Source organism: Nicotiana tabacum, chromosome 6 (assembly GCF_000715075.1).
Source record: "Nicotiana tabacum cultivar K326 chromosome 6, ASM71507v2, whole genome shotgun sequence".
Lineage (NCBI taxonomy): Eukaryota > Viridiplantae > Streptophyta > Magnoliopsida > Solanales > Solanaceae > Nicotiana > Nicotiana tabacum.
The window spans coordinates 55,923,722-55,933,815 of NC_134085.1; the positions used below are offsets into that span (position 1 = coordinate 55,923,722).

At 39.6% G+C, this 10,094-nt stretch overlaps 2 protein-coding genes across 2 annotated transcripts; both read left to right on the forward strand.

The window, feature by feature from the left end:
* The first annotated feature begins 5,946 nt into the window (after window positions 1-5,946).
* LOC142181826 (uncharacterized) lies at window positions 5,947-6,900 on the forward strand. Its single transcript, XM_075255393.1, has one exon. The coding sequence runs from the start codon at window positions 5,947-5,949 to the stop codon at window positions 6,898-6,900; it is 954 nt and encodes a 317-aa protein (XP_075111494.1).
* A 93-nt stretch (window positions 6,901-6,993) lies between these two features.
* On the forward strand, window positions 6,994-9,569 carry LOC107806861 (uncharacterized). The gene is made up of 4 exons (XM_016631134.2): window positions 6,994-8,249; window positions 8,344-8,655; window positions 8,737-8,839; window positions 8,928-9,569. The coding sequence occupies exons 1-4, from the start codon at window positions 6,994-6,996 to the stop codon at window positions 9,567-9,569; spliced, it is 2,313 nt and encodes a 770-aa protein (XP_016486620.2).
* The last annotated feature ends 525 nt before the right edge of the window (window positions 9,570-10,094 follow it).

Consider the following 10,094-nt stretch of genomic DNA (forward strand, 5'->3'; position numbering starts at 1 on the left):
GGATCAACCTAAATACCCTCTACTGGTACAACGTGACCCAGGAATGCCACTGAACTCAACAAGAACTCACACTTCGAGAACTTAGCATATAACTGACTATCCTTCAGAGTCTAAAAACCCACTCTGAGGTGTTGCTCGTGCTCCTCCTGGCTGCGGGAATATATCAGGATATCATCAATAAAGACTATCATGAACAAGTCCAAATAAGGCCTGAACACTCGGTTCATCAACTCCATAAACGTTGCTGGGGCATTGGTCAACCCTAATGACATAACCAAGAACTCATAATGCCCGTACCGAGTGTGGAAAGTTGTTTTAGGGACATCGGATGCCCTAATTCTCAACTGCTGGTAGCCAGATCTCAAGTTAATCTTTGAAAATACCTTGGAACCCTAAAGCTGATCGAACAAATCATCAATCCTCGGCAGTGGATACTTATTCTTAATTGTAACCTTGTTCAATTGCCGGTAATCAATGCACATTCTCATCGAACCATCCTTTTTCTTTACAAACAAAACCGGCACACCCCAAGACGAAATGCTAGGTCTAATGAAACCCTTCTCCAGCAAATCCTGCAACTGTTCCTTTAACTCTTTCAACTTCGGCGGGGCCATACGATATGGTGGAATAGAAATGGGCTGAGTTCCCGGGGCCAGATCAATGCAGAAATCAATGTCCCGGTCGGGTGGCATCCCCGACAAGTCTGAAGAGAAAACCTCAGGAAACTCACGAACCATGGGCACCGAATCAATATAGGGAACCTCAGCACTGGAGTCACTAACATAAGCCAAATATGCGAAACACCCCTTCTCGACCATACGTCGAGCCTTCACATACGAAATAACACTTCGGGTAGAATGACTTGGAGTCCCTCTCCACTCTAAATGGGGCAAACCCGGTAAGGCTAAGGTCACGGTCTTGGCATGGCAATCCAAGATAGCATGGTACGGGGATAACCAATCCATTCCCAATATAATATCGAAGTCGACCATGTCTAAAAGCAACAAATCAACACGGGTCTCAAGACCCCCAAACACTACAATACAAGAATGATGAACTCGATCGACCACAATAGAATCACCCACCGGTGTAGACACATAAACAGGAATACTCAATGAATCACTAGGCATGACCAGGTACGGGGCAAAATAAGATGACACGTACGAATACGTAGACCCTGGATCAAATAGCACTGAAGCATCTCTATCACAAACCAGTATAGTACCTGTAATTACTGCATCTGAAGACTCAGCCTCAGGCCTAGCTGGAAGTGCATAACATCGGGGCTGGGCCCCACCACCCTGAACTGCCTCTCTGGGACGGCCTGCTGCTGGTTGGCCTCCACCTCTAGCGGCTTGAGCTCTACCTCTAGGACCTCTACCTCAACTTCTAACACCTCTGCCCCCGCCACTAGCTGGCTGGGCAGGCTGTGGGACATCTGGTGCCTGTACCATAGCATGAGAACCCTGATGCGGAGAACTGCTCGAAGCTCGAGGGCAATACCTAGCAATGTGCCTCGTGTCACCACAAGTAAAACAAGCCCTCGGTTGTTGGGGCTGACGACCCTAGAAACTCTAAAGCGGTGGTGCACTAATAGGTGTTGATGGTGCACTGTAAGGCTGCTGATCAGAATAGTGCGTCTGAGAACCACGACCACCTGAAGTACCATGGGAGACCTGAAGAGCTGACTAAAAGGGCCTAGGAGGATGGCCTCTACCATATGAATCTCTACCTCCAGACGAGGTACCACTGAATCTACCTGAATGACGGGGCCGCTTATCTGACCCATGACCACCTCCCTGTGACAGAACCATCTCAACTCTACAGGCCACATTGGCCGCCTCTTGAAATGTAATCTCACTCCCGGCCTCCTTTGCCATCTAAAGACGAATCGGCTAAATAAGACCATCAATAAACCTCATCACCCTCTCTCTCTCTCGGTGGGAAGTATGACAAGAGCATGGCGAGCTAGATCGATGAACCTGGTCTCATATTGAGTGACCGTCATGGAACCCTGCTGAAGGCGCTCAAACTGCCTTCGATAGGCTTCTCTCTGCGTCACGGTGAGAAACTTCTCTAGAAATAACACTGAAAACTGCTCCCATGTCAAAGATGGCAATCCGGCTGGTCTCGCTAAGCAATAATCCCTCTACCAAGTCTTGGTGGATCCAGATAAGTGAAATGCAGCAAAATTGACCCCATTGGTCTCAACAATGCCCATGTTCCTGAGAACCTCGTGGCAGCTGTATAGGAAATCCTAGGGATCCTCAAAAGGAGCTCCGCTGAAAGTAGTAGGGAAGAGCTTGGTGAATCTGTCCAGTCTCCACAAAGCATCGGCGGACATAGCCGCTCCATCGCCAGTCTGAGTCACTACACCCGACTGAACTGCCACCCTGGCTGAACCGCTAGAACCTGAATCTGGGGAGATACCTGCTCCGGAGTGCGTATAGCAGGAGTCTGAGCCCCTCCTCCAGCCTGAGAAGTGGCTAGTGCTACAAGAAGCAAACCTGCTCAGGTGACACTCTCCATAAGGCCCACCAATCGAACCAGAGCGTCCTGAAGAACTAGGGTAGCGATAAACCCCTTTGGGACCTGAGCTGGGCCCACCATAACTGTTGGGGTTGGAACCTCCTCCTCAAAATCAACCTGAGGCTCCGCCACTGGTACCGCTGCTCGGGGCTGGGCTCTGCCCCTACCTCGGCCTCTAGCACGACCTCGGCCTTACCCTCTGCCCCTAATGGGAGCTGCTATAGGGGGCTCGAGCTGCTGAGCAGTAGATGAGGAAGTGCGTGTTCTCGCCATCTGCGACGAACAGAGTAGAAGTTCAATTAGCATTTGAGGAACAAATCCATACGATAAGAAAGAACAAAAGTGAAGTTTTCCTAACTCGGTAGCCTCTGGGGGATAAATACAGATGTCTCCGTACCGATCCCTCAGACTCTACTGAGCTTGTCCATGAGTTATGATACCTATGTAACCTAGTGCTCTGATACCAACTTGTCACGACCCAGATTTCCCACCCTCGGGAGTCATGATGGCGCCTACTAATGAGAGCTAGGCAAGCCAATCCTTAACTGCTTACATCGTTAACAATTACTTCTTTTAACAATTATCAGCGATAGCATGAAAGCAACGGAATTAAATAAATATGCGGAAGACTTAAATTTAAAGAAAACTGAACAATAATGCGAGAATCAACATATGCCTCTACCCAAGAACTGGTGTCATATTACTCACAAACTTCTAAGAGTGCTAAATACAACCGTTTGAAAGAAAATATAAACTGTTTGTCTCGAATATATGAGATAACAGACGGAAATAAAAGATAGAGGAGACGCCAGGCCTACGAACGCCTGCAAGGCTACCTCAGTGTCTCACTGGACTGAAGGCTGGCTCCCGCGCTACTGTTGCTGTCCAAAACCTGGATCTGTGCAAAAGAGCACAAAACGTAGTATCAGCACAACCGGCCCCATGTGCTGGTAAGTGTCTGGCCTAACCCCGGCGAGGTAGTGACGAGGCTAGGACCAGACTCCAGATAAACCTATAAAGTTATATAATATATGGCGGAAAAGTAAACAAGTAATAAGCAGTTAAAGCTGGGGAAAGGGGAACATGCTTTGGGGATAGCAGTTAAAAGAAATAACAGGGAATAATAAGGAATCTAGCACTATAACTTCTATCACAAATGAAGAAAATAAAGGCAATTTTCACTTTCAGTTTCCTCTTGTTGCAGGCGTGCAACCCGATCCCATTTCACATATCTTGTGGTAGGCGTACCACCCGCTCCCATTTCATTCTATCTCATGTTAGGCATACCACCCGCTCCTATTTCATTATATCTTGTGGTAGGCGTACCACCCGCTCCCATTTCATAATATCTTGTGGTAGGCGTACCACCCACTCCCATTTCATCAATCTTGTGGTAGGTGTACCACCCGCTCCCATTTCATAATATCTTGTGGTAGACGTACCACCCGCTCCCATTTCACAATGTCTTGTGGTAGGCGTACCACCCGCTCTCATTTCATCATACAATCACAAGAAATACCGGCAAGGGAACATAAGTAATATAATAACTTCCCGGCAAGGGAACAAGGATATCAAAGTAGTCATCCCGATAAGGGGGAATCAGCTATAACCAATCTCACTTTGCTAGTACTCAGTTCAATTAATGGAAATACTTAATCATAGAGGATCATTAATTAAAGTATACAAGGTGTCATTCAAAAACACGACAACTTTCAAGTTAAGACCCACGGTCATGCTTGACACCAACGTACACTACAAAAAAGGGCCTAATTGCGGCGGTTTAATAGCGGGGGTCAGATCCGACCCCCACAAATTTCATTAAATAACGGGGGTTTACTTAACTGACACAATATAAGTAAATAGCGGCGGCTGAAAACCTACGCCATCTGCAAAAAAAAACAGTGCGCTAATATTTCCCACGCTCTTTTTTGCTTCGTTCATTTTTTTCTCTGGAAAAAAATACAAATATAACAAAACCTCAAAAGCTCCGCCAGTTCTCACCAACGTTTTACCACGACTCAAGGTAAAGGTTTCAATTTTGAGAGATTAACTCAAATTTCATGATTCTTTCTACTTTATTTTTCTTAGAATTGAAAGTTTTGTGTGAATTTCTCATTCCGTTTGTGAGATTTGAACTCACATCCTTGTTGTTCCCTCTTTTTTCTTTGATTTTCTTCACGTTTTCCCCCTATAGCAGTGGCAAAGGCATCTCAATTACTCACTCGGGCATAGTAATCGACAAGTATCTTTAATTACAGTAAGTTCTTCTACCCTATTTTTGGTTTAGTGCAATATTATTTCTACAAATGGGACTTTGATTTTCCCCATTTTTGGGTTTGTATAATCTGTAACTTTTGTATGTTTTCTATTGCATGTGGCTTTAATTTTATTTTTGCTGTTTTTTGGATACTTTATGTTAGATTTGGATTTTCTCTGTTTATTTGAGATTTTTTTGTTGAATTAGTAGAAAATATAAATTTTTTGCACCATGTTGTATGGGAATTTATATGGGTGTATTGTGATTCTAAGGTTTGGTGTTTGAGCAAAAATTTGGTACTAATACCATTTTTGGGTTTGATTCTAAGGTTTGGTGTTTGACTCAACGAGCTTTTTCGTTAGAGGCAAATTCAAGTAACTAATAGCATTCCTATCTTTTCTGAACCATGAAGCCAAAAACTTTAAAAAATCTTCACAAAATCAGATATTTGAGAAAGCTCCTATTGTACGCTTCCAAGACTTAGAAAGTAGTAGTATGAAAAAAAAACAAGAAACCAAGAAAAATAGCATTGCATTAAAAAAAACGTTTTTTTTTTTTTGCTAATCCAAGACAATTCAAGAACTGCTGCAATGCTAGAGAAACACACACTAGTTTTATACCAGTATATAGTAAAAAGGGTAAAAAAAAACAGCAAAGTTCTTAGATTATGCAAATTTTGGCGGAGTTTTCAAATGATGTTGTGGCCAAAAGTAGAATTAAAGAAACTAAGCATATGGTAGATACACAACAGACAAGTATCTCATTGCTCAGGCCTTCATTGTAGTACCTCTTATAAAAAAAACACCTTCATTGTAGTACCTAATGTATTTAGCTCTATATTGTCGCCTCTCTCCCCCTCACTATTGAAATTTACTCTACTTCTTTACCTAAAATCCTCTAAAACAAATTAGAAGAATAAAGAGAGATTAGAATAGTTAGAAGAATTGCAAGTTTATTTACTTTGTTTCTCTATCTCAAATCTATCGGTACTTCATGAAAATCACAATAATCTTTTCTTAAGATATTCGGTTATGTAAGTTCTTTGTTAGAATTAATTAATTTTTTCATTTTCTATTATGTTAACTTATGTTAATAGACTACTAATTTTCTTCCTCATGAAATCTTATAGGTGATATTATTGCACAATAATCTACTTTCCAATGGATAAATCTTGGATTGGAATGCCAAGGAACACACCACAGTATTTGCTTGGTTTGAATCAATTTCTAGATTTTGCATTTAACAATGTAGCTATAGGAGATAAAATAAAATGTCCATGTCCTAAATGTGGTTGTAGGAAGTGGAAGACTAGAAATATAGTGTTTGATCATTTGATCGAGAAGTCGTTCCCCCAAAATTATGTCACTTGGGTTATGCATGGGGAAATGAATGTATTACATAATTATGAAAACGTAGAGGTCACTCAAGATGCACTACCCATTGAAAATCCTATAGAATTATTGATCAATGAAGCATTCGGGGGCATAAGGCATGAGGATGTTGATGTAGGTCCGTCACAAGTAGTCGGAGAAGAAGAAATGATACATGATATGCCCACTTCAAATAACAAAGATTTTTTTGAGTTGCTTAGAGATAGACGTCAAGAATTATATGAAGGGTCTAAGTACTCAAAGTTGGAATTTTTGTTAAAGCTTTATCACATAAAGTGTTTGTCTGGGTTAAGTGATAAGGGAATGACTATGATACTAGATCTACTAAGAGACACATTTAAATTTACAAAGATTCCTCATTCTTTTTATGAAGCCAAAAAGACCATCAATAAGTTGTGTCTTGATTATATCAAGATAGATGCTTGTCCAAATGATTGCATGTTATACTGGGAGGATGATGTTAATGCAGAAACATGCAAGTATTGTCACACTTCTAGATGGAAACCCGAAAAGGAGAGCAGTAAAGACCATGAACCAACTACAAGTAAGAAACAAAAAAAGAAGAAAAAGAAGAAGCCTGCAAAAATTTTGCGCTACTTTCCATTAAAACCAAGATTACAAAGATTGTGCATGTGCTCTAAGATTGCAGAGCATATGAGATGGCATGCAGAGGATGATAACAAAGATGGAACCATAAGACACCCTAGAGATGGTGAGGCATAGAAGAGATTTAATACAACCTTTCCTATATTTGCTTCCGATCCTCGAAATGTTCGATTAGGCCTGACTAGTGATAGTTTCAATCCTTTTGGGACAATGAATACTAATTATAGCATTTGGCCTGTAGTTTTGGTTCCATATAACCTTACTCCTTGGTTGTGTGTGAAGCAACCAAATTTTATCCTCTCAATGATCATTCCAGGTCCACGTACAGCAGGGAATAATATAGATGTATACTTACAACCCCTTATTAATGAGTTGAATGAGTTGTGGAGTGAAGGTGTGGACATTTTTGATTCATCAAAGGATGAAATGTTTAGAATGAGAACAGCTCTTATGTGGACAGTTAGCGACTTTCCTGGACTTGATATCTTATCTGGTTGGAATACACATACTGGTCTTGCATGCCCCTCTTGTAATTTTGATGTAGAACCTTGTCGACTTCGTCATAGTAGAAAGTGGTGTTTTATTGGCCATCGTCGGTTTTTGGGAAGAAATCATAAATTTAGAATGATGAGACATCGTTTTGATGGAAATGTTGAAGAGAGGACCCCTCCAAAGAAGTTATCAGGATCAGACATTTTGCAACAAGTGAAAGATATCAATGTCATATTTGGAAGACAAGCAGAATTGAATGATAAAAGGAAAATAAATAGGAAAAAGAGTGTTGGAGAATGTGTAACTCAACAATGGAGAAAAAAAAGCATATTTTTTGATCTTCCATATTGGGAGTTTAACTCATTGCGCCATAATTTAGATGTTATGCATATTGAAAAGAATGTGTTTGATAATATTATATACTCTTTGCTAAATGATAAAGAAAAATCAAAGGATCATGTGAAGGCTCGAAGAGATCTACAAGATATGGGTATAAGGAGTGATCTTTGGCCGGATGAGAATGATGAATATCGGCTTGGTGCATTTACAATTCCAAAGGAGAAGAAACTGGCCTTCCTAAAGACTTTAAAGAATATCTCAGTGCCGGATGGTTATTCAAGTAATATATCTCGTTGTATTTATTTGGATAAAAAAAGGATCTTTGGATTAAAAAGTCATGATTGTCACATCCTTATGGAACAATTGTTACCAATAGCAATCCGCAATGTGCTTCCAAACCAGGTTGTTGCAACGTTGGTAGAGCTTTCCTCCTTTTTTAGGCATCTTTGTCTGAAAAGCTTAAGCCTCTCAGACCTAGAAAAGCTACAAAATCGGATTGTGGAAACTCTTTGCCATCTAGAGATGTTATTCCCTCCATCATTTTTTACTGTAATGGTTCATCTAACTGTTCATCTAGTGGATGAAGTAATACAAGGTGGCCCAGTACATTATCGGTGGATGTATTTTGTTGAAAGGTAAAATATTTCTTATTCAAAATTATTTTAATAGATCTTGTAATAGTATTTAAATGTAAATGCTTCTTCTAACACTTTATTATATTGGTTATAGATTATTAGGTCATTTCAAGTCCCTTGTAGGAAACAAATCACAACCAGAAGGTTCTATAGCTGAAGGTTACATAGTTGAAGAAGCTCTAACTCTTTATTCTCGTTATTTTGAGGGAATTGAGTCAAGGTTAAATCGACCTAAACGTGTAAATGATGAACCAAATCATAATGAGGCTTCAGAAGTGTCAACTATGTTCCCTCAACAAGGTAAACCCATTGGAGGCTCCACAATAGAACCATTGACTCTTTTGGAGAAAACTCAAGCTCATCGATGTGTGTTACTTAATTGCGCAGCAGTAAAGCCATTTATTGAGTAAGAAATTTATTTTGATTTTATTTATGAGAAACATTTAGAGTAATTGGATTAATATTGATGCATATAACACCTTTGTAGTGAATTTAGACATCACATCAGAAGAAGTAGAGGTCGAAGACTTTCCCCAACAGAGATAAAGAGGAGAGTTAGTAAAGAGTTCCCTGATTGGTTTCCTAAGCGAGTGAGTGAACGATTTTTAAAATGTTTCCTAATTGGTTTCCTAAGCTTTCTTGTATCAATTTGTTAACATAAATATGTTGTTTATTTAGATTATGAATCCAGATATAGCAGACACTATCTTTGATGATATCAAGTTCTTAGCACAAGGTCCAACACAAGATGCAAGAAGATTCAGTGCTTATAACATTAACGGATTCAAATTTCGGACTTTGTCTAGAGAACAAGGATTAAAAACTCAAAATAGTGGAGTCTTTCTTGTCTCTGACACTTCGTGTGTTGCATCTAGTGCAGATAAAAATGCAAGACAAGCAGACCTACCATATTATGGGAAGTTGGAAGATATTATTGAGCTTAATTATTATGGTCGGTTCAAGATTGTTCTCTTTAAATGCCAGTGGGCTGACACTACTCGAAACAGAGGGTTCAAAATAGATGTTTGGAAGTTTAATTGTGTCAACTTCTCTAAATTGATCCACACTGGTGATCGTGAGGATGATGATCCATATATTGAAGCATCACAAGCAAATATGGTCTACTATGTTGATGATGAAATTGATAAAGGATGGAGTGTGGCTGTACATTTAAAGCCAAGAGATTTGTTTGATATGGGAGAGGTTGATGAAGAAGAAATATACGAGAATGAGCCATACCGACAACAAGAATTTGGACAATTTTTTGATGTTGATTACGAGAATATCCAAATTGCAATAGAGGAGCATATGACTGAATAGATATAATAAAATATCCAAATTGCAATTGCAATAAGAATTTGGACAATCTTTTTTGGCTTGATTAGGATAGTTTGATTAGTGTTTTTTTCTTTAAAACTTACTATTTTTTAGCTAAGAAAGTGATATTTATTCTTTATGAAAATTTTGTGATTTTTTGTTGCTCGGGTTCTGCGTAGAATTCAGTAAGTGTTTGATAAGCTATTATAATGTGGATCTACCATGTTCAAACATTTCTTTCAATGTTTACTTTTTAACCATATTGGATTCAAATTTTTTATATTTCTCAGTTACTACTGTTTTCATGAGCTATATTTTGTTAACTTGGTATTGTGGTATGCAGTTTGATCATTATGGACTATGCAATCCTTTATGGTGTTGTTGTATTTGCTAATATTGAGGTAGCCTTCTTGTGTGAGAAGTCCTTAGGGCATTGTTGAATGAATTGCAGCTGCCCATATTTCAAAGAGCAGCAGGTTATGAGCATGTTATAATACCAGCTATGAGAAAGAGAACTTCAGTAATTTT

Bases quoted from the DNA above. Each gene is read 5' to 3' on its own strand.
- LOC142181826 (XM_075255393.1), top strand. From the start codon at position 5,947: ATGGATAAATCTTGGATTGGAATGCCAAGGAACACACCACAGTATTTG.
- LOC107806861 (XM_016631134.2), top strand. From the start codon at position 6,994: ATGAATACTAATTATAGCATTTGGCCTGTAGTTTTGGTTCCATATAAC. The intron at 8,250-8,343 runs GTAAAATATTTC...TATTGGTTATAG, and splicing joins TGGATGTATTTTGTTGAAAG to ATTATTAGGTCATTTCAAGT. The intron at 8,656-8,736 runs GTAAGAAATTTA...ACACCTTTGTAG, and splicing joins GCAGTAAAGCCATTTATTGA to TGAATTTAGACATCACATCA.